This window comes from Macrobrachium nipponense, chromosome 3 (assembly GCF_015104395.2).
Source record: "Macrobrachium nipponense isolate FS-2020 chromosome 3, ASM1510439v2, whole genome shotgun sequence".
NCBI lineage: Eukaryota > Metazoa > Arthropoda > Malacostraca > Decapoda > Palaemonidae > Macrobrachium > Macrobrachium nipponense.
In genome coordinates, this window is record NC_087202.1 from 77,975,819 (window position 1) to 78,001,736 (window position 25,918).

A 25,918-nucleotide genomic window follows, 5' to 3' on the forward strand; every position below is an offset into this window, starting at 1 on the left:
TTTGACTCTACTGAAATGGTCGAAAAAAGCAATTGTAAGCTAAAACTCTTATATTTTAGTAATATTCAATCATTTACCTTCATTTTGGAACAAATTGGAAGTCTCTAGCACAATATTTTGATTTATGGTGAATTTATGAAAAAAATAACATTTTCCTTACGTCCGCGAGGTAACTCTTCCGAAAAAATCATACGTGCGATTGTGGTAATGTTTGCACCATTTTAAATTAGCCGTTAGATAAAGTTTTATATATGAAAATGTGCGCAATTTCATGTAGAATACAACAAAAAATAATTGAAGGTTATAGCTTTTCTCATTTTCGAAATATTTGCATATAAATCACGATAAATAGAAAAAAAACCACGTTCGGTCAACTTTGACTCTACCGAAATGGTCGAAAAACGCAATTGTAAGCTAAAACTCTTATATTTTAGTAATATTCAATCATTTACCTTCATTTTGCAACAAATTGAAAGTCTCTAGCACAATATTTCGATTTATGGTGAATTTATGAAAAAAACTTTCCTTCCCTCCGCGCGCGGATTCTCCACCATAAATCTCCAAATTGCGTACATCGCATTCTCGGAAAATTTGCTCCGTTTCATATTAGGCATTTCATAGAGTTTTATATATGAAAATGTGCGCAATTTCATGTAGAATAAAAGGAAAAATATTTGTAGGTTGTAGCTTTTCTAATTTCCGAAATAGTTACATATAAAAAAAAATTTATAAAAAAATTTCGACATTTGGTCATTTTTAACTCGTCGGAAATGGTCGAAAACTGCAATTGTAAGCTAAAACTCTTACAGTATTGTAATATTCCATCATTTATCTTCATCTTGAAACAAATTCGAAGTCTCTATAACAATATTTAGATTTATGGTGAATTTAAAAAAAAAATATTTTTTTACGTCCGCGCGTTACGAATTCATGCATCATTTTGTGATGATATTTTCTCTGTGTTGCTTTTATCGTTTTACAATGTGTTATATACCAAAAAGATTGCAATTTAGTTTACATTACAACGAAAAAAAAGTAACTTGTTACCTTTAACCGTTTTGCGCACAGCGCGATTTGAATACAATTATATATGAAATTTCGTTTTTGCGCTATCATATATCGCATTATTTATGTATGATAATGATAATTTTTATCATTTCTGATGGTTGCATACTAAACTTCAGGCAATGACAAAAAAAGGAGCCAAAAATGAACTCTTAATCTTCAAAACTAAGTGCGCGGTGATTTTTTGAAAAAATTACTTTTTCCGCTTCCGCGCTCACTCCAAACCAGCCCCGGCATTCGGGAGAGGTTTTGATTTTTACCGCTTCGGCGTTTAAGGGTTAACTTCTTAAATTCTTTGCTTTTTTTATACACTTGTCACTAGAAACCCTTGAGCTCCAACTTCAAAGAAATTTGAAGAATTCATGATGTCTGGTAACAGGAAACGAACTCGAGATACCATGATCAAATATAAATATATTTATACATACATATATCTATACTGTATTATGATATTCACCTATTATCATCGTAAAATGTATAAAAAATTATTGTTCCAACATTTTTAATAGTTAACCGATATAAACATAACTTACTTCTCTCTCTCTCTCTCTCTCTCTCTCTCTCTCTCTCTCTCTCTCTCTCTCTCTCTCACAGGTAACTTGATTAGTTTCACACGTAGTTGTAGGCCATATATTCCATAAGGAAAATGTTGTAAAATGAGTTTGAAATTATATTATAGTATTTTAGGATGATATTTTAAGGTATATTCAATGTTTGAACTATTAAAATAGGCAGTTATAAGCATTTTAGTTTAAGACAAATAGGTACAGTACTTGGTGTGTGAACTATTAAAATAGGCTTTTATAAGCGTTCTTATAGGAGGGTAACAATTTAACACGGATTTTCAGTATTGCGGGTGGTTCTGGTCCCTCACCCCAGGGAATACCACAACCACAATAGGTTTTATCTGCTTTATTGTGTTGCTTATAAGATTTATCATCTTATGCAGTCTACTATATAATATAATGAAATTTTCTACAATAAAATTTACAATTTGGAAACTTATTTGCTTTAATGTTAGCATACATCTTCAAGTCATAAACATGATCAGCACTCAAGGCAAAAAAATAAAAATAAAAATGGTCGGCTGACCTGGATGCAATGCCTAGTTCATCTACTTTCCACCAGGTGTGTGTAGAATGTTTTTGTTCTTGTCAAAATTCTTCTTGACAACCCAATAAGATGTGGGAAATTGGGGAGGTGGGGGAGTTCGAACTTTAAAAGAATTTATAAGTTTCATTATATAAATTTTCATTACTTAGGACAAATCCCACCTACTGTTACAGTCTGCTGACACTTACACTGAGATATGAAAGCGGGTTACCGCAACTAATAGAACATCAGCTGCCGCTCAGCTCAGCAAACTTCAAGTTTCCTTGAACATTCTTACCTGTATTAGAATCCTACCTGGTAAGTAATGCCTCAAAACGTGGATCCACAATGAGGAGCAAGGCAATTATGAATAACATGGTCCAAGAAACCTTCAGGAAAAGGCTGCCTCTTCAGAAGCAGTGCCTGGGTCCAACAATATACCTTCCTGCTCTCATAAGCCCAGCCGGCAGACTAGACTTTAAACTGTTGCAAAATATCTGAGGTAACAGGAGGCAACAGAGAGAGCAATGATCCAACATCAGACGGCTGGGGGGAAGATAGCTGAGAGGAAGACAGAGAGGGAAAAGAGGCCACAGACTATACCACAAAAACTGACCTAGAGATGTTGCAGGGTTTGCATGATGTCGCAATTGGAGAACGCTCACCTGCTTGAGAAAATAGTTCCAGTTTCAGAAGTACTTCTAACAAGGAAATAACCTTAGCTTCTAAAACAGGAACTACTGAGGAGAAAGTGTAATAATACAGTGGCACCTAAACTTAGTGGATTTCACTACTTAGTGAATCAACTGGTGTCCAATAATATAATTTTTTACTTTGCAGAAAGTCCAGTAAATATGAAAGGATTATCAAACTGTGGACTGAGCCTGCCCAAGCAGATGAACTCTTGTCATGAGTGGATAATCTACTAAGTACATTGGGGTATCTGACAGTGAATGACAGGCTTTCCTGTTTGAGCCTGAAGGTGGATGGTGAATAAATGAACAAGCACACAATCAACAAAGACTACTCCTCGGCGAGGGTGGACAGAGCACGGTGAATAAACAAACAAACACACACATGCACATGACCAACACTTTCCTTGGTATGCCTATGTGGGTGGACAATGAACAAATGCACACTTGCACACCACAGTGCTATCCTCTTTGTTCTTGTGAAGGTGGAAGGTGCACAAACACATGCACAAACTTGTGTATGTACACAGTATGTGTATATGTTGTATCATGTTCGGGTAAAGTACGCACTCTTAAGTCTTTTTTATAGAGACTTTGGGGTTATTCTTAAAAAGAAAGTGTTAATTTTTTTGTATTATATGGGACGTACATGTGTGTGTGTGTGTGTGTGTGTGTGCGTGTGTGTGTGTGTGTGCGTGCGTGTGTGTGTGATATATATATATATATATATATATATATATATATATATATATATATATATATATATATATATATATATATATATATATATATATATATATATATATATGTATGTATATAACATCAGGATCAAACCCGGGTCTTTCAATTGAGAGACAAGACCTGGGTTAGATCCTGATGTCAGAAATTTATTTCTGTTCCACATGTGATTGTGTGTTGATTATTTCCAACATATATATATATATATATATATATATATATATATATATATATATATATATATATATATATATATATATATTATATATATATATATATATATATATATATATATATATATATATATATATATATATATATATATATATAATATATATATATATATATATATATATATATATATATATATATATATATATATATATACACATGTGTGTGTGTGTATTTAGAAGTAACTGATTTTGCAGATATATCTCTGAATTTGAATGATAAGTACTTCAGTATTTTTAGATTGAATGATAATTATAAAATAGACTACAAAGTGCTGTGTATTGAATTATGATATGCTATAAACCATGTGAATGGACCCCATGACATCCAGTCTTCAGTGCTTTGCAGATTTTGTCACTTAGCTGAAGGGGCAAACCCCCAAACTGTCTGTTAAGTCGAGATGTCACTGTAATTAGTATAGTGGCACTACTGTGAAGGATAAACACAATTATTCATGTTCTTTAATGTGAAATCTAAAACAAGAAAGTGGAAAATGGTGCTGTTAAGAAAATGGTTGAATGAATTAATAGTAGCATAAGATTCGTCTTGTAAACGTGAAGAAAAAATGAATTTGTAAAGAGTTGAAAAGCAAGTAAATGTTGACGTTTATGGAAACAATTTGGTAACTATATATAACCGGGCAAAAATGGTACTTGATGAAGTGGTCACTTACTTCGTGAGACCCACTGCAAAAGTTATTTGAAGACACTGTCACCTCTTTATGGTGTGTTACCCCACTGGCCTCCCTCATATATATACTATTCAGAAATAACTGGAATAATTAATTAGAGAAAGAGAGAGAGAAAGAAATCTAGCACAATCTCCTCCCATATAATGTGTTACCATTTCAGAGATGTCCCTTCGAACCTGCTTTAATCAATCTCATAAAGAGATAGTCATTACAATTTCATTTTTAATCATGTCCAAATGACTTTCGCATCAGTTTCAAGTAAAAATTATTTATATTAGAGGCAGGAGCCAAACATGTCACAATAGAAACAGTGGTGACTTACTTTTTTAAGAGTAGTTTTACCAGACAACTGGGTTAATAGCACACTTCTACATCTGGCCTGAAGGATTAGATAGTAATCTTATATGCAAAATTTATTGGTAGTAAATTAATTTTTATTTAAGAAGCTGCCATGTTGTAAAAATTTCATAACTGAAATATAGAAGTTTCTCAAGTGTCAATATTTCTGGCATTTCATTATTATATGCTTTATAGATATACTACTTGTATTTGGCATATATCACAAATTGGTGGGGATTGTATGGTGTGCACATTAAAAAAACTGTGTTAGATTACTGTCCTATTCTAAATCTTGTTACGAGTAGTACTTCTTGTTTACTATCATTTCTTGACGATGATGGCCATTTTCTGATAGTGTCTTTAATTGTTTTTATTTGTTTGTTTTGTGGATGTTACTCCAATTATGTTGCCACTTTTCCCCATATCACTGAGTTTATTACATTTAGCCAATCTACAACTGAAAAATAGAATTGAAAGATGGGTAATCTTATTGCTTCTTTGCTGCAATATCTGTTTCTTTCATTCCTTCAATTGCTACATGAGATGGAACTCAACATAAAATCTAAGGCTCAAGTCACATTCACCTACCTCTACAACTGACACACTATAAGCTCTGCTGAATACCCCCTTTAACACTAAACAATTTCTGCAAAACCTAATACCTTTGCTTTCCCTATTCGCAGTAATATGGCAAGTAGAAATTCTACACATTTTTGGTGGAGAAGAGGTCAGTCAAGCATTGTTGTTTTTTCTGTGAATGCCAATCAAACCTATGACACACAGATTAAGATAACTTTAACAGTAGGTACGATTCATCCCAAAATAATGGGTTTAAAGGTTAAAAAATTACAGAAAAGAATGACAACAAAAGATCAGAAGATGGCATTTGTAATTTTGGGCGTTTTATTTTCATTTTCACTACAATTATTACAAGCATGAGCAGGATCCAACATACTTTAACATATGATCTGAGGAACTAAAACTTAGTCTGAAACCCCAGAATAATAATTTTGAAGTACTTCTTTACCACTTTCGGTAGCTTTGTATTTAAAATTTCTGTATTTAAAATTTCTATGGTGGCATAACTTTAATATAAGTAACTGCTGACCTAGCAGCATTGTTCTGCTGTGTAAGTAAATGCTACATCTGCTCAAGATAGAGAGTGAGCATACATAATATAAAACTTTTGCATCCCTATATGAATCGTTTTCAATATTGAGGAGTATATGCATGCATAACTTTTAAATAGAAAATGTCTGCAGATGTGTACTTTAGGCAAGGTCAAAGAATATGGAGTTCTAGTGGAGAAAATGTTATTTTCAAACTCAAGTTACAAAAAAGTTCTGCTTGGTTAGTGATATACAATTGTTCATAAATAGTATCCTTAATTGGAAAGTTTATTAGTTTATGAGCCACCAAACTTTACTCTTGTTACAAATAGCATGGCTACTAAGTTACGGTAAAGTGAGGGATGTTGTTGGAAATTCATACAACTGTTTTTAATTAGCATGATCACATGACTTTGTCAAGATTTAAATTTCATGCCTGGCCAAAAACCCATTGAAAAAAGTTTACAGTCATAAAAGCAGTTCAAGTTACTCATATCAAGAGAAACTTAACACCACTCTAACAATAACTAGGACTGCCTATTTTGATAGTTAAAACACAAAGAAAAAAAAACTAAAAATGCTTATGTATAACTGAGTAATTTAATAATTTTATCACAAATAGTGTATTTAGTCACAAAAATTATATGAAAATACAGTAATTTGTGAATATTTCTCGGTGAAAAATACTGTGAACAGGCGAATTTTCTGCGAATAACGGGTATACTATATGGTTCAAAGAAAAATTCGCGAATAAGCGAGTCCGCGAACAGCAGGGGTAAACTGTACATCCAACACCTATGTGCAAGTATCTTTCTTTAGCAGCAGGACAAGAAGTCCAACAAATAAATAAGAAAAATTCACAAGTGAATACACAAAACACTCCGGGATATCCTGTACACAACAGCAGGGTAAGAAACTACAGTGGTCCCCCCGTATTCGTGGGGTATGCGTACCAGACGCCCCCGTGAATAGTTAGAACCCGCGAATAGTTGGAACCCCTATAAACATGCTGAAAACAGCCTATTTTGTTGGTTAAAACTCAAAATAAACCCACTAAAATTTTCTATACTTGGCTTTTTTAATAATTTATCACTAAAAGTGCATTTTATGATGAAATTAATAAAAAAAAAAAGAAGAATTTGTGGATGTTTCTCATAGAAAAATACCACAAATATGAAAATTTTCCATGAATAATGCTGGGAAACGTTCCCAAGAGAAATCCGCGAATGTGAGAATCAGTGAATCCACAGAACGCGAATACAGGGGTCCACCGTAATTAAGCTAGAAGTACCTACTAATACCACAAATAAAAGTACGATCAACTTACCTTAATCTCTTCTTTTTCTGTTTCTTCAATTTGTTTCTTTAGGCGCTGCTCCTCCTGAATGGCTGACTCCAAGGCAACTATGTTGAACATTTCCTCTTCATCCATTATGCTATCGCTATCATAACTTCTGCAGAAAAAAATGAAGGTCATACAAAACTATGTAACTATTCACCAAATGTAATAAAAGCATACTGCTATGGTTTTGCAGCAGTTTAATCAGACAATTAGCCATTGCATGACCAAATATTCAATACTCAGTGTTGAGTGCATTAAAGGATTAAATACTCAACCTTCTTTTTCACACGATGGAAACACCTGTAATACTCTAACTCCTTTTTTTACCAGATGGAAGCACCTATAAGTTCCTTAAAGCTTTATGTCAATTATTACACATCTTTCTAGAGGGAACTTTCTTTATAAATAAGATATCAGATATATCCTCACCATATTTAATCTAATTTACATGTACATATTCATATCTATGATAGCTAATCCCAATTACTACTGTATAGTATCTTTACTTTTTTTTTGGAACCAAAACAACATGCAAATTTCTGTAAGTACGAACCAATCTGGAATGGAACTCTTTCACCAATTAGTAAAAAAATTATATAGCTGAAACCTGTAAATTTTCCATTAAAGATCACAGAAATGTTAGTACATGAAAAGTTACAAATTCATTCATGAATACTTCTAACAAGTTAACCATAGTAAAAGATTGATGGTTGGCTGGACACTTAATCATACTTATATCATACTTATGAAACAAAACAAAAAAAGAAAAATTTCAGTTCCTCAACTGTCAGCCTGTCATCATACTGAAATTAAAAAATCATATTTCTACAATAAATTTTATATATACTTGCCAAGTAATTACATTCCTATAGTACATACCTATCACGGCAGCTTGAGTTTAAAATTTGTGGTATCACTCGATTGTTTGGAGTAGGCAACTGGCCCCGCCCACTTTTGGGGAAGCATAAGTACAGTGATGCTCAAATCTCATGCGACATAACTCAATAGGATTTTGTTCAAAATTCACTAACTGGCAACCTAGCATGCTCCATATTTATCTATTATTTCAATGCGGAAAAGCGATTATTGCATACAATATGGACATATGTTTCATAAGAGTGAAATCTGTCACATATGTCAAAATTGTAAGAAAATGCCACGTGTAGCAAATTTCAGAAAAAACTCGTTCGAAACATTTCAAAACTCTCGTTCACACTTCGCTGAAGCATTTGACCAAAATGAAGTCGTCATCAAGCATCAGTTCAAATGTTAAATAAAAAAAAAACGAACAAAAAATTGACATAACATTTATAATGCTTCCAAAGCCAACATAAAATTTGAATTAGTCCTATTTGATTGCTTTTACACCTCAATGCTGAAAAAAATGTAAATATGTATATACGAAAGTAGAATGCGCCCACCGATATCAACGTTGAGGAGAGCGTGTTTGACGTATCATTAGTGTCGGTGCAACAACAACCACCCGGTGTAACTTAAGTAGGTCTACAGTGAGTAGCGACAATGAAATTATCTTGAAAACACTTACTTTATATGTGTTAGAGGAATATTTGGATTTTCATACATAATTAATCGATATAATTCTTAAATATTAAAAAAATTATGGCATACTAGCAAATATTCGCCTATGCAATTATTCTTTTGCCAAAGCCAAGATATTGTTCCTAGGCCTAGGTGTTAGATTTCTTTACTTTACAATTAACAATCACATCTCTCTATTAACAATTTCTGGCCAGAAAGCAAATGGGGTTATCTACATTCTTGTTCTTCAAATTACCTTATGAAAGAATAAATTATACACCAAAAACGAGGAGAAGGACTTTTAAGAAAATAATATTTTAAACCAGTTGAAAAACAAGTGTTCCATACGCCTTGATATTAATACTTATGATATTTCGGTTACTAGTCATCTTCTCCATATAATCAAAATCATTATCTTTTATTCCTCAGAGAACAGGTAATCTCTACAAATAAAAACATTAGCAACATTACATCTCATAAGGCTTAGATTATTCTTTTAGGCCTATAAATCCTTTTGCAACATATAGGCAGCTTAAACGCAGCCTAAAACTTCAACCTTCAAAGAAAACTGGTTGTAATTCATATTCCTATTGTATTCACCAAAAAACAGATAATCTCTACAAATAAATTCATTAATAACAGATTAGATCTCAGAAGGCTTAGATTTGTTTTAGGCCTATAAAACATTTTGCAACATACAGGCAGCTTAAACACAGCCGAAAGCTTCAACATTCAAAGAAAACTTGTTTTAAATCATATTCCTACGTTGAAAATGTTGTTATGACTGTTGAGCTTATTAGGTCTACTGTCATAATGCAGCAGACGTAGTTATGTTGGCCAGTCCAAGGAACATGTAAAGTGTGCTTTCATTGATGCCACAGCTAACCTTATCACACCACAATTTGAACTTAGCAGCGTAAAAAAAGAAAATCAGTTTAAATCACACAGATTACGAATTATATCAATGCACAAAAGGGATCATATTTATATAACCATAAGGAAAATAGGGCTAGCTGTGAATTCACAAACTTTTCAACATGTATGAAATTAGAAAAATAGTATAATACTACTTGGCAACATCACGTTGAGTCTGAGAAACTGGACGATACAAAAAGAATCATGTTGCATGAGATTTGAGCACCACTGTACAAACCGGCTATAAAGCCCACTTCATTCATACTCTATATGTCCATAAAAGGAGAGGAGGGAGGCTTTGATCATGTAATTGCTTGGTAAGTATATATCAAATCTTATTTTATTTAAAAAATGTCATTTTTATATATGTAACTTACCAAGTAATTACACTGCTGAATCCCACACAATTGGGGGTTGGATACATGCACACACACTACTTAAACACCATACCCTGTAATGGAGATGAATTTGATCTAGTAAAAATAGCCAGCATTAAAACAATGCTTGTTGTAGCCTTACCTGTTGAAAGAGCCATAGCAGGTGGTTACTGCCTCTGGTTTTGTGCTCATGTTCAACAAGGAGTGGCACAGTAGTAAAGCTGAGGGTCGCCTCTACACAGTGGGTGTTTTGCAACCAAGGGTTGCCAAAACTTCAATTAGTAAATTAACTTCCCCTGGGCACAGTACAAAAGAAATAAGTAGAACACTTTGTTACCTGCAAACCATTAGAAACTCACTACCCAGCCATTAAAAATCAATGGCTGGTGGGTACTCCAGGTACCACATACCCCACGCTTCCCATAACTTGATCCTCTAACACCTAGGCAAGGAGATAGATAAACAGAAGACATACTCCACTTCAAGTCTCGTACATAATGGGATCCAAAAACAGATCTATATTTCCAGTATGTAGACTGAATTGTCGCAGTGACAAATTGCGTTTAAAAGCCAAAGATGTAGCCATTGCCCTAATATCTCTGGAACATTCCTATGAGCTTTAGAGCTCACATCCCTTAAGAAGAAAGATCAGGCATTTCTGGACATCGCGCAAGAGGGATCCTTTATTGAATACCAAAGATAACGACTGGGACCCCGAGTCTCTTGGTTCTATCAAATTTAAGAACTCTAACAAGACACATAACTCTCTCCTAATATCACAGTTGGTTCTTAACCCTCTTACGCCGAAGGGGTATAATAAAAATCGTCTTCCGTATGCCGAGGGGGTCTCAGAGTGAGCGCCAAAGCGGAAAAAATATTTTTTTCAAAGAATCACAGCACCCTTATTCAAAACTAAGAGTTCATTTTTGGCTCCTTTTTTTGTCACTGCCTGAAGTTTAGTAATCAACCATCAGAAATTAAAAAAAATATCATTATAATATGTAAATAATGCGATATATGATAGCGCAAAAACAAAATTTCATATATAATTCTATTCAAATCGCACTGTGAGCAAAACGGTTAAAGCTAACGAGTTAATTTTTTTTTGTACACTAAATTGCCATCATTTTGGTATAGTATAACACACTGCAAAATGATCAAAGCAACACAGAGAAAATATTATCACAAAATGATGCATGAATTCGTAACGAGCGGATGTAAAAAAATGTTTTTTTCAAGTCACCATAAATCTAAATATTGTTCTAGAGACTTCCAATTTGTTTCAAAATGAAGATAAATGAATGAATATTACTATAAAATATTTCAAAAATGAGAAAAGCTACAACCTTCAATTATTTTTTGTTGTATTCTACATGAAATTACCCCCATTTTCATATGTAAAACTCTATGAAATGCCTAATATGAAACAGAGCAAATATAACGAGAATGCAATATACGCATTTCAGAGATTTACGGCGGAGAATCCGCGCGCGGAGAGAAGGAAAGTTTTTTTTTTAAATTCACCATAAATCTAAATATTGTGCTAGAGACTGAATATTACTAGACTGTAAGAGTTTTAGCTTACAACTGCGTTTTTCAACTATTTCGGTAGAGTCAAAGTTGACCGAACGTGTCTTTTTTTCTATTTATCGTGATTTATATATGCAAATATTTCGAAAATGAGAAAAGCTACAACCTTCAATCATTTTTAGTTGTATTCTACATGAAATTGCACACATTTTCATATATAAAACTTTATGCAACGGCTAATTTAAAACGGTGCAAACATTACAACAATCGCACAAAAAAAATTATTTTTTTCGGAAGAGTTACTGCGCAGACGTAAGGACATTTTTTTTTTTTTTTTTTTACAAATTCACCATAAATGGAAATATTGTGCTAGAGACTTCCAATTTGTTGCAAAATAAAGGTAAATGATTGAATATTACTAGAATATAAGAGTATTAGCTTACAATTGTGTTTTTTTATTATTTCGGTAGAGTCAAAGTTGACCAAAGGTTGAAATTTTGGCACTTATCGTTATTTATATGAAAATATTTCAAAACTAATAAAAGCTACAACCATGGGTTGTATTTAGTTGTATTGTGCATGAAATTGTGCACATTTCCATATATAAAACTTTATGTAACGGCAAATTTAAAATGGTGCAAACATTACCACAATCGCACGAAAAAATTTATCAGAAGAGTTACCGCGCGCGGACGTAAGGAAAGAGTTTTTTTTCATAAATTCACCATAAATCGAAATATTGTGCTAGAGACGTCCAATTTGTTCCAAAATGAAGGTAAATGATTGAATATTACTAGAATATAAGAGTTTTAGCTTACAATTGCGTTTTTCAACCATTTCGGTAGTCAAAGTTGACCGAAGGTTGAAATTTTGGCACTTATCGTTATTAATATGAAAATATTTCAAAACTGATAAAAGCTACAATCATGAGTATTTTTGTTGTTGTATTCTACATGAAATTGCACACATATTCATATATAACACTCCATGTAACGGCTAATTTAAAATGGTGCAAAAATTATGTCAAAGTGACAAAATAATTTCTGAGATGTGTCACTGATACTTTTTAGTGCAATAAGAAAGAAATTCGCGCTTGCGCGCCTGCGTAACGATTGTAAACAAAACACTGCCTTGATCCGTGAGCTCCCAGCATCCCCCAAGGCGCATGATTCAAAAGTTTTCGCCTGGTAGGCTTATAAGTATTTTTCCGCGAATTTTTAAAAAAAAATTTTTATGTCGACGTTTAATATGTCCAATCGGCACCCAGGAGACAATTTATCTCGACGTTTAATACGTCCAATTGGCGTAAGAGGGTTAATCCAGAATAAGTGAGGCCAGGGATTGAAAGGTGATTAATTTTTCGCTAAAAACCCAAGTGTGAACCTACGGACCATGTGAAAAGCCGACTTGTTTGTCCAACGCCTGTAATCACTAATTCTTTTGGGTGTAGCCAAAGCAACTAAGAAGAGTATTTCCTCTTTTATAAAAGGTCCATCTACTGAGCCAAAAAGAAAACTTTTGCCGAAGCAAGAGCGGATCTCCGACCCACATCAATATGTCCCGAAAAGTCCCCTTGGGAGGAGGCAGCCACTCCCAAGGTATAGCTTTGCCCTTGCCCTTCATGTAGGACATGTAACAACTACATGAAAAGTGCGAAGGCAGAATACAGAAACATGCCTTTCCTTTTTCCCTCTTCTCAGAGAGCCAGCTCTCCACTTCAACGAAGAAGAGAGAACCATTTTCAAGAGCTTGGCAGAGTCCAACGGTTGATTACTCATCATAAAAGATGAAGCCGGAGAGGGAAAACTCAAGTAACGATGCATAGGGAGATGAAGTCGATTCTTGGTCCTGGTCTTCATCGTCTGACGAAATCAGGAATAATGCAGGGTCTGCAGAAGGTGTCTGCAGTGCTGCAGGTTTCTGTAAAAGCAGAAGAATGCTTACAGCAACAAACGATGCGTCTAAAGTAGAAGAAACCTGAAGGTTAGCAGCTGAACTAGATGAAATTGGCTCTTGAAGATTAGTAGAGTGACAAAACCTGGAAAGGCACCATCAAAACCATCACGCCTGCACTGTCAGTCGAAAGACGTTTCCTAGTCTTCCTAGAATGCCTGGGTGCTATTAGAGAACCACTACCATTTCAGGACGTTTGGTCACTTCAGGGCGCTTGGCCACTTCAGGGTGCTTAGCTGTTTCAAATTGCTTGGGCGCTTCACGACACTTGGATGCTTTAGGGTGCTCGGAACCTTCATGGCATTCGGTAAGGTGCTTGGTAATCAAGGAAGAACGCTTACAAGACGTGGAGAAGAGAAGGACTCAGGACCATCCCACTTGCTGCATGAAGGTTGAGGGCTGAAGGAAAGCTCCCTCAACCTTTTGTGGGCAGTGGAGGAGACTGCTTTGGAGGGCGAGACTCGTCAGAAAAGTGCCACGGGTGTCACCTGCTCAGAGAAGAATCTCCCAAACTCAAAGAAAGTTGACACACTTCTGCGACAACTTTCCAGCGGCTGTTTCTTGTTACAACCTAGGACGCAATAGGCTGGACAGAGGGTGGCAATTGCCCATAGGCAGATGCCACTGACCTCCCTTGGGCCTCTGGTATGCCTCCTACCCAGTTTGAGGTAGTACGGCAGTGACCTTTGCCTAAGAGAATCAGCGGGACGAACAGCCACCTCCTCAACTGGCACTTCACTTTTTTCATATTTTAAAAATAGCACTAGCATTTATGCCCTTAACTGGGGCTGACGTATCGATCTCGTTCAGAAGCATGGGAACAGGAGAAGGAGTAGGTGGTCTACGAGAATGGATTGATAAAAGAGAAAGAGGGTTAATGAGGAGAGGCAACAGGAATATCAACGTTACTGCAGTTCCGGAAACTAGAAGAGCTAGTGTCAGATATATGTACCTAACCAGCAAACATGTCACAATCGTAAAAATCTGTCAAAATAAAGGTCTCAAATGGAAAAATATACTTATGCTAAAACAACGCAGAAAGGCTACCACAACCAAATACTTCCCCAGATGGGAAGATAATCAATAATCCAAAAAATGAAGTTTTTATGTTAAAACAAAGTTTAATGTATACTTACCTGGCAGGTATATATATAGCTATATTCTCTGTTCCACCTGGCAGAAATTTCAAATCTCGCGGCAAACGCTAGTAACCTATTAGTAGTTCAGGATACCACCACCCCGTTACCGTGGCGCTAGCGCCAGGAACCGTTCCCACTTGAACCAGATTTTTCTCTGACCCTGTCTCCTGAGGGGAGGAGGGTGGGCATTAAATTATATATACCTGCCAGGTAAGTATACATTAAACTTTGTTTTAACATAAAAACTTCATTTTAATGTATGACACTTACCTGGCAGGTATACATATAGCTGATTGACACATTTGGAGGTGGGTCAAAGACAGCAACATTCTTAGAGTATAAAATATTATTAAAATATTATTAAAACTCTAGGTTCCTTACCTGCTAAGGTAGCTGACTTCATAGGTCCTGCCTCTCAGTCTGCTTAAACCTTAGGAGCTCTCAACAAGGAAGTGTCCTGTATGTTGAAGAAGCTAAGACTGGAACTGACAACTGGGCGTGACCAATGTGTTGACAGAACCCTACAGCCCTCTTATGCCACGGCATTCAAGCTTAGTAATAGATCAGTACCTGAACTACACACACACACCATACCAATATAAACCAAACCAGACTGAAAAAAGTAAACAGACTTTTCTCAGACTACCAATAAACACAACACCATCACCTGATAAAATACTAGCTTAAAAGAAGGTTATGGGGTGGTAACTCCTTTGCCCAATACTGTACCCGAGGACACGTATGGACCTAGCGTCTGACAATTATCAAAGGTTGTCTGAATATCCCTCAGATAATGAGACGCAAATATTGAATTCGTTCTCCAAAAGGTCGATTCAATAATTTCCTTGAGGGCTAAATTCTTTTTAAATGCCAATGAAGTCACAACTGCCCTGACTTCATGAGCCTTCACTTTCAAGATCCCGAAGGTCTGTTCTTGACACAACATGTGAGCTTCTCTAATTAACTCTCTCATAAAGAAAGCTAGAGCGTTCTTTGTCATGGATCTACTGGGGTCTTTGACTGAGCACCAAAGAGCATCAGAATTCCCTCTGATCTCTCTTGTTCTTTCAATGTAGAATCTTAATGCTCTCACTGGGCAGAGGACTCTTTCTTGCTCATGTCCCACTAACTCAGATAAACCCAAGACATCAAAGGATCTTGGCCAAGGATTCGCAGGGTTCTCATTCTTGGCCAAAAAACCTTCCTGGAATGAACACACTGCATTACCATGTCTCCATCCCACTTTCTTTGAAATGGCCTGAAGCTCACTAGCTCTTTTAGCCGTTGCCAGAGCGACTAAAAAGATAGTCTTCTTAGACACATCTCTCAGAGAGGCTTTCTCTAAGGGCTCGAATTTACTCGAGGTTAGATGCCTCAAGACAACATCGAGGTTCCAAGCAGGAGGCCTGCATTGTGGCTGTTTCTTAGTACCAAATGACCTAATCAGATCTCTAAGGTCCAAATTATTAGAGATATCAATATCTCTGTGTCTAAACACTGAGGTCAACATACTCTTATAGCCTTTGATTGCAGACACTGACAATCCTAAATCCTTCCTTAAGTATAGAAGGAAGTCTGCGATTTGGGTCACAGAGGTACTGGATGAAGACACTTTCCTCTTCCTACACCACTTCCGGAAATTTTCCCACTTCGACTGATATACTGCGATTGTGGAGGTCTTCTGCCCCCCTAGCACTGCACTGGCCACCTCCTCTAGAATATCCCCTCGCTCTGACAAGACTTTCGATAGTCTGAACGCAGTCAGACCCAGAGCGAGGGTATTCTTGTGAAATCTGTCGAAGTGGGGTTGTCTGAGTAAATCTACTCTTAGAGGAAGAGTTCTTGGTGTATCTATTGTCCATTCCAGTACCTCTGTGAACCAACTTTGGGCTGGCCAAAACGGAGCTATTAAGGTCATCCTCGTTCCTTGGCTCTCCCTGAATTTCTTCATAACTTTCCCCAGTACTTTGAATGGTGGAAAAAGCGTAAACATCTAGGTTTGTCCAGGTCACCATCAGGAAGGCGTACTTTCGGACCGCCACTGCTTCCTGATCTGGAACCGGAGAGCAATAAGTTGGTAGTCTTTTTGTTCTGGCTGTCGCAAAAAGATCTACTACCGGACGGCCCCACAACTTCCACAGGCTCTGATATACCTCCAGGTGCAACGTCCACTCTGTCGGTAGAAGTTGTCCTCTTCTGCTCAACATGTCCGCTCCCACACTTCTCCCCCTGGATGAACCTGGTGAGCAGAACGACATTTTCCTCTTCCGCCCAAAGTAGAACTTCCTTTGCCAGCATGTAGAGGGGATAAGAATGAGTCCCTCCTTGTTTGCGGATGTATGCCAGAGCCGTGGTGTTGTCCGAGTTGATTTGCACTGTCTTGTCTCGAATCAACTCTCTGAAGTGCTTCAAGGCCAAGAAAATCGCCATCAGTTCCTTCCTGTTTATGTGCCAACTTGTTTCTTCCTCGCTCCAAAGACCCGACACCTCCTGAGGGCCTAATGTCGCCCCCCAACCTGCGTCCGACGCGTCGGAAAACAAGATGAGGTCTGGGCTCTTCTGTTGAAGCGACATCCCTTCTGCTAACCTGCCTGGGGTTAGCCACCAACTTAATTCCTCCTTCACTTTGACAGGAATTAGAAACTGGAAGGAATCCGGTTGCGATTTTCTTGGCCATGAATCTTTCAGGAAAAACTGTAGAGGTCTCATGTGCAGTCTTCCTAGAGAAATGAACCTCTCTAGCGAAGAGAGTGTGCCCAGTAGACTCATCCACTCTCTTGCTGAGCATCGGTTTTTTCTCTTAGGAAGTCCTGCACCTTCCGAATGCATAGGGCTTGCCTTTCGGGGGACGGAAAAACCCGAAAAGTCGCTGACGATATCTGAATCCCCAAATAAACTATCTGTTGCTTGGGATTCAACTGCGACTTTCCCAGGTTTACCACAAGACTTAGGTCTTTTGCTAAGTCCAACGTTTGTTTCAGGTCCTCCAGACATTGACTTCTCAATTGGGATCTTATCAACCAGTCGTCCAAATAAAATGACACTCTGATCCCTCTTAGATGTAACCATCTTGCTACATTGGACATCATCCTCGTGAACACTTGGGGGGCTGTGCATAGGCCGAAGCACAGGGCCTTGAATTGAAAGACCCTGTTCTGAATCACGAACCTTAGATACTTCCTGCTTCCTGGATGAATGGGAATATGAAAGTATGCATCTTGTAGGTCCAGGGTAACCATCCAGTCCCCTGGACGTACCGCTGCCAGTACTGAATCGTTCGTCTCCATGGTGAATTTGGTCTTTTCCACAAAAACATTCAGTTGACTTACGTCCAGCACTGGTCTCCATCCTCCCGAGGACTTCGCAACCAGGAATAGCCGGTTGTAAAATCCCGGAGATTCGTGATTCAGAACAGGTTCTATGGCTCCTTTCTCTAGCATGGAAGAGACTTGCTCCCACAGAGCCTTTTTCTTCACTAAATCGTTGTAATTTGCCCCCAGGGCTCTCGGAGATGTTGCGAGAGGAGGTTTCTTTAAGAAGGGAATTTTGTACCCTTCCCAAACTACGTTGACGGCCCAGGGATCTGCCTTCAAGTTCTGCCAAACTTCCCAAAATTCTTGAAGTCTGGCTCCTACTGCTGTCTGGAGGACTGAGTTCTCATTGTTTAGAGGTAGTTTTGGCTCCTCTTTTCGTTGGTACTCTCTTGCCTCTAAAGGCGGGTCGTGCAAACGTTCTGCCTCGAAAGGGCTGTTGAGAAGGCCTTGTTTGAGGGCTAAATTCTTTTGGAGTTTTCTTCACCAACTTGGATGGTAAAAACTTCCTTACCGATGAAGAGAGCAAATCTTGAGTGGCCTTCTGCGAAAGCGCCAGAGCTATATCCTTAATAACCTCTGACGGAAACAGCTGGTTAGAAAGGGGTGAGAACATCAATTCTGATTTCTGTGCGTTGGAAACGCCTTTAGAAGGCGAATGAGCACAAAAGCGACCTCTTTTTCAAAACTCCTGCTGCGAACAATGAAGCCAGCTCATTTGCTCCATCTCTGAGAGCCTTGTCCATGCAGGACATAATGCTCTTAGCCACTTCCATATCCTGTTCCTTTTCATCTTCTAAGGAATTCGCCAACGCTCCCAATGACCAATCTAGAAAATTGAAGACTTCGAAAGTCCTAAAAATTCCCTTAAAAAGATGTTCAAACTCGGACGAAGTCCACCAGACCTTGGCCGAATGCAACGCCTGTCTGCGCGAACTGTCCACTATACTGGAGAAATCCCCCTGGGAGGAGGCAGGTACTCCCAGGCCAAGACTTTCTCCAGTAGCGTACCATACCCCAGACTTAGATGCTAACTTGGCTGGGGGAAAAGCGAAAGAGGATTTCCCCGCTTCTTTCTTGTCCTTCAGCCAGTTATTCACTCGTTGTAACGCCTTCTTGGCCGAAATCGACAGAGTCTTCTTGAGAAAAGATGACTTCTTAGGAGTCTTAGTCTTAGAAAACTGAGACAGGGGAGATACTGGAGCCGTAGGCTGAAATTCCCCTTCGAAAATAGACAGCAGACGTGAAGTAAGGATCTTATAATCCGAAGACGGTTCGACATTCTTCTCTTCAACAAAATCCACTTCTTCTTCTGCTGAAGAAATGTCTTGCAGATCACTATCGTTGTGACGCTTTGCTGATGGATTAACGTCCTGCCGCCTGCGTCCTGTCACCAACGAAGTCTCTGCGTCCTGCCGTCTGTGTTCTACAACCGTAGAAGAATCGATGTGCTGCCGCTTGCGTCCTGCGTCCATCGTAAACATGTCTGCTTCCGGCCGCCTGCGTCCTGCGTCCACCAGCGGTTCCGCATCCTGACGTTTGCGTCCTGTTTCTTCCGAAACAATCTTCTTCTTCCTGCGTCCTGGAACACTACGCGATCGCCCGTCTTCGTAGCGCCCGTGCGTCCTAAATCCTCGACACGCAAACACTTGTCGTCCGTCTTCTTGGAAGACTTAACGGGAAGGAACTCGTCCTTACGCCTTGCAGGTCCTTGCAAAGGAGCGTCCCATGAATCGACGAGCGTAGTAGGAGGAGGAAGACGAGAAGGACTAGGACGCAAAGGAGAACGATCTTGGACTCTACCCGAAGGAGAGAGAAGAGGAGAGGAAAAGCAAGAGGACTGGGGGGAGTCTCTTGACGAAATCCAGGAACGTACGGGCCGTACCGAGACTTCTTTCGATCGCACAATTTTCTTCCTCTTGGTCGGAACCACGTCCTCGTCCGAGGAAGACAAAACCTCCGGGCTGCTCCAAGCTTCACGATCTTGAGCACGTCGATCATGAGTAGTCGATGTCCTTAACGTCCTCTTGAGGGGGCGAGACATTACCGAGTACCGATGTTCGCGCTCTGATGTCGAACCATCAGAGGACGCACACTTCCCAGTTACGCCTTTTCTGCGGCGAACTGCAACAGCCTGGGATCTTACAACAGGACTGTCCGAAGGGGACGCCGGACCGTGGGAAAACTCTCTCGCCTCCCTTCGACTGTCGACATGCCTTCTCCCTTGGGTCTGGGAGCTTGACAGAGGTCTAGGTCTAGGAGCACAAGAGAGACGATCAGACGCCCCCTCCACTACACTTTCACTGACATCAAAAGCACTCACTTTATCCGTAAGGCGCTGTATTTGGTCTTCCATGGACGCAAGGGCAGCGAAAACCTTTACAATCTGTGTATCGTTCGTGCCCCCCGATACAGCAGCGGGCGCAGGAGATACCTGGGGAGAAGGAACTACCAACTCTACGTTAGAAGGAGCTGGAGAGGAAACACATTCAGTCCTTTTACTAGAAGTATTCGACCTCTCACTACGAGAAACAGATCTCCTTACACGATCTTTCTCAAGCCTTTCAACATATTTCATAAATATCTTCCACTCCTTCTCTGACAAATTCTCACACTCAACACACCTACTCTCCCAAGTACACACATTCTCTCTACACTTCTTGCAAATGGTATGAGGGTCGACCGAAGCCTTCAGCAACCTTACCTTACACCCCTCTTTCACACAAACTCTAAACATACTACCAGTGTCAGACATCTTCCAAGAACAATCCAAAGCGAATGCCAAGCTAACGTTTCCAAGTACGATACCAAAAAATCCATGAAAAGTCAGCAACGAGAAGAAAATCCTAGCAGGGAACCACCAACAATGTTGCCGGTTCGGCTGGCAGAAAAAATCTGGTTCAAGTGGGAACGGTTCCTGGCGCTAGTGCCACAGTAACGGGGTGGTGGTATCCTGAACTACTAATAGGTTACTAGCGTTTGCCGCGAGATTTGAAATTTCTGCCAGGTGGAACAGAGAATATAGGTATATATATACCTGCCAGGTAAGTGTCATACATTAAACTACGCTGCTCTATCAACACTGTTTGTGGACATTACAAGTGGCAGAAACAAATTGAGCTACTATAGTCAAACCAAAATCAAATGGCAGGGCAGAGCTAAAGTAAATTAATACAGCAGTGTCAAATTTATAAAATTCATGGTATGTAAATTATATTGGACTAAGATTTTGACAGAACTCCTATAAGGAATTGTCCCAGAAGTTATTATTTTTCAACTAAAAAGTTGTTCAATTTATACATATATTACCAAATACTAAATAAAAAAAAACTTACACTCATCGTAAAGGTGGCATGGGTTCTGAGAGCTTTGCCAAATGTGCTGTACGATCAAGAAGTCTTCTAATCCATTTAACGACCTTGCCCCAACCATACAAGAAAATGGAGAGTCCCTTAAAAGCACAATTAAGCAAGCAACCAGGTGAAGGAAATCGTCTACATTTTAAAATATTTACAGAAAGAAAAAAGAAACAGTGAATCAATTGGCATCTCAAGACTGATCGATTGTGTAACTGCTGCAACGGGAGTTAGTGAAAGAACCATATACGTATTGGTTGCTTCAAGAAACTAAAGATGAAAACAATCTTGTTTTTCGTGAACCAGTAAATCAACATTCAGAAACTGTGACAGCACTGGATGATTTTAGAAAGGAGCTTGGATAACGACCAGGATTTGCTCTTAATCTTTAGCCTTTGGAATATATGAGTCAATGCCAGGTAAAAGGATCGCCCCAGATAAGCATAAACAAATGAACAAATGTTGTTCGACATAAAATTTGGCAGAGCTGTATTATTCTGTTTTAGCTCCGCCCTGCAATTCGATTTTGGTTCAACTTATGACTGGGTTGTTCCTCTTTCTTACCCTGAGAGTGAGCGAGTCTTATCACCTACACAAACAAAAGAATCACTACCATGAATTTCGAAAATTCAAGCTGCCATCAGGAAGAAACTCTTAGCTCAGTAATTACTGGGTAAGTTACTTAAATAAAATCAACTATTATAATTTACAGCGAAAAAGTAAAAATAAATTCTTATCAAACAAGTTTAAAGACCATTAACCTGCACAGTTAAGTTCTACAGAATTGAACACCAATAAGCAAAAAAAATAAACCCAGAAAAATGAAAGTTAACTATAACACTTAAGGTAATGCAATCCAACACCTCTGACAACTTAAAGAAGCTTACCTGTTATCACGTTCTGTTTGGAAAAGGAAGCGATCTTGAATATCAACATCCTTATCTTCAGACTCATAATTAGAGAGCTTTCTTGAATCAGATACTTTGCCTTTATCAGAATCTTCAATATCACTTGTTTCTGATGTTTCGGGGATGGATGGATCACACAAGTAATTAATATTGTTTGAATATGTTCCATGAAGATTTTCAGAGAGTGGTAAAGATTCACATGCCTTTTGTGAAGCAACTTCCTTAATACCAATATTTTCTATATCATCACAAATATGCCCAACAATATCACAGGTAGGAGATTTGTTTTCTTTGTTACTCCAAGCTATATTATCTTTCCCCTTATTCTCTCCCTTTGTGGAATGATTTTTTCTGAGTTCTTCTGCACTTTTACTTGCAGCTCTATTCCTCCTGTTCTCTATCCTTCTAGCTGCTGCTGATCTGGTACTGTTTGACGATGTCTTCTTCCTTTCATTTGTTACATTATCATCTTTGGCAGACATTACGCACCCTTGACTTTTTGATTTCTTGCCACTATATCCTCCTGAATTCAATAAATAACGCTGAGTGTTTCCATTTGAGCTACTGACACTCTGGTTATCAACCTCTTCTTTATTGCTGCTGTTACTTACAGCTAAGGAAGGCACAGACATGGCTGCACTAGGCATGTGGAAACGGTTCTTCATCCCACGGCCTCTGTGACCTGCAAAATAACCAAAACATTAGAAAAATACTGAAAAAGAGAACAATCACTTGACTTCAATACATTCAAAAATTGGCAAGTAATACTTATGAGTCTTTAATTGTATCTTGAACACAAAGAGAGAGAGAGAGAGAGAGAGAGAGAGAGAGAGAGAGAGAGAGAGAGAGAGAGAGAGAGAGAGACTGACTGTTGCCCCGGTTAGGTTGTTACAATAACAGATCCATTAGCAAAAGTCAAAAAAATGATATTGTTAAGATACAATAAAGTTTGTTCATACTTACCTGGCAGATATATATATAGCTGTATTCTCTGAAGTCCGACAGAATTTCTAAAAACTTACGACACACATAGTAGGAGTAGGGTGGTTAGTACCCATTCCCGCCGCAGGGAGGCGGGTATCAGGAACCATTCCCATTTTCTATCAGATTTTCTATCTCCACTGTCTCCTGAGGGGAGGTGGGTGGGTACTTTAAATATATATATCTGCCAGGTAAGTATGAACAAACTTTATTGTATCTTAACAATATCATTTTGTTCATGAAACTTACCTGTCAGATATATATACAGTGGTCCCCCCGTATTCGCGGGGGATGCGTACCAGATCCCCCCGTGAATAGTTAGAACCCGCGAATGTTTGGAACCCCTATGAAAATGCTAAAAACAGCCTATTTCGTTAGTTAAAACTCAAGAAAAACCCACTAAAAATTTTCATACTTGGTTTTTTTAATAGTTTTATCACAAAAAGTGCATTTTATGATGAAATTCATCAAAAAAACCAGGAATTTGTGGATATTTATCATAGAAAAATACCGCGAATGCGCGAATTTTCCGCGAATAATGCAGGAAAACGTTCCCCAGAGAAATCCGCGAATGTGTGAGTCCGCGAATCTGGAGAACGCGAATACGGGGGGTCCACTGTATAGCTGAATCCCACCTTTGGCGGTGGGAGAGACAGAAAAGGATTTTAGGAAACATATACATGTAGATGATTGACATCTTGGTTCCTTACCTGTTAGCATAGCTAACTTCGTGATTACTGTTACCCAAGCCTGCATCTGCTTCACTAGAGTTGGTGCGCTCTAGATGATCTGTCAACGGGGACGTGACCACAATGTGACTAGACCATGACCATACTTCTGAGGGCAATGAGGCAAAACCACCACCTAAGTTAGCCTAACAAAATACTCCCACATAAAAACAGGCTAATGGAAGGGAAGTCCACATTCGGCGGCCGACCCTACAACCATAAACATTACAAAGATTAAAAAACTCACCTACCCTTTTCTATGGGAAAAGATGAGTGCTACCTCCTGCCCCCAAAATAGTGTCTGCGGCGACGTATGGCCCAAGAGAGTAACAGTTTTCGTACGTCGTTCTCACCTCCCGTAGGTAGTGCGAGGCAAACACCGAATTACTCCTCCAAAAAGTGGCACTCAAAATGTCTTTGAGGGCCATATTTTTCTGGAAGGCTATCGAGGTCGAAATAGCCCTCACCTCGTGAGCGTTTACTCTTAACAGTCCAAAGTCACTGTCCTTGCAAGACGAGTGCGCCTCCTTTATGGTGTTCCTTAAAAAGAATGCCAGCGCATTCTTGGACATGGGCATATCTGGTCTCTTGACCGAACACCATAAGTTCTCCGCAGAACCTCTACAATTCCTTGTTCTCCGAAAGTATTCTCTTAGAGCCCTGACAGGACACAGGACTCTTTCTGGCTCTTGACCAATGATCTCCGCCATCCCCTTGATCTCGAAAGACCTAGGCCAAGGGTCGGAGGGGTTTTCATTCTTAGCCAGAAACGTCATCCCCAAAGAGCAGACCGCATTATCATTATGCCCTTTGAAGCCGACGTGCTTACTTATAGCTTGTATTTCGCTAACTCTCTTCGCAGTCGCCAGAGCAGTTAGGAATACAGTCTTCTTCATCAAGTCTCGCAAAGACGCAGTGTGAAGTGGTTCAAAGCGACTCGACATTAAAAACTTCAGGACCACGTCTAAGTTCCAAGAAGGCAACTTAGGAAGAGGCACCTTGGTGGTCTCAAAAGATCTCAATAGATCGTGGAGATCTTTGTTATTTGCTAGGTCTAGACCTCTATGGCGAAATACTACAGATAAAACACTTCTGTAGCCCTTAATGGTCGACACTGCTAACTTCAAATCTCGTCTGAGATAAAGGAGAAAGTCGGCGATCTGGCTCACAGAGGTCGTGGTAGAGGAAACTCCCTTCTTCTTACACCAGCTCCTAAAAGCTGCCCACTTCGATTGGTACACCACGATTGATGAAGGCCTCGCGGTGGCGACAGCTTTAGCCACAGGTTTCGAAAAACCTCTCGCTCTGGCCAGCTTCTGGATAGTCTGAACGCAGTCAGACTCAGAGAGGAGAGGTTTTTGTGGTACCTCTCGAAGTGGGGCTGTTTGAGTAGATCTCTCCTTGACGGAAGAGATCTCGGAAATCTACCAGGAGGGACATCACCTCTGTGAACCAGTCCGCTGCAGGCCAAAAGGGGGCGATTAACGTCAACCTCGTCCCTTCCGAAGCTGCAAATTTTCTTAGCACTTCCCCCAGAATCTTGAACGGGGGAAATGCGTAGAGGTCCAGGCCTGTCCAATCCCATAGAAGGGCGTCTACTGCTACTGCTCCCGGATCGAGAACCGGGGAGCAATAAAGAGGAAGTCTCGCCGTTCTTGATGTCGTGAAAATGTCCACCAAAGGACATCCCCAAAGACCCCACAGCTCCTGGCATACGTCCTGATGGAGGGTCCACTCTGTCGGCAATAACTGTCCTTGTCGACTGAGGAGATCCGCACGGACGTTTTCGACTCCGGCGATGAACCTTGTAAGGATCGTGACTTCTCTCGCCTTTGCCCAAAGAAGAATCTCTTTCACTAGAGCGAACAGGGAGCGAGAGTGC

At 39.0% G+C, this 25,918-nt stretch overlaps 1 protein-coding gene across 1 annotated transcript in view; it reads right to left on the reverse strand.

The window, feature by feature from the left end:
- LOC135221835 (S phase cyclin A-associated protein in the endoplasmic reticulum-like) overlaps positions 1-25,918 on the reverse strand; it is a 233,562-nt gene that overhangs the window by 120,545 nt on the left and 87,099 nt on the right. Inside the window, exons 13-14 of the mRNA XM_064259737.1 lie at positions 22,307-23,009; positions 7,285-7,411 (exon numbers count right to left, since the gene is read on the reverse strand). Of these exons, the coding sequence (XP_064115807.1) occupies positions 7,285-7,411; positions 22,307-23,009 (830 nt within the window). The remainder of the gene's footprint in view (positions 1-7,284; positions 7,412-22,306; positions 23,010-25,918) is intronic.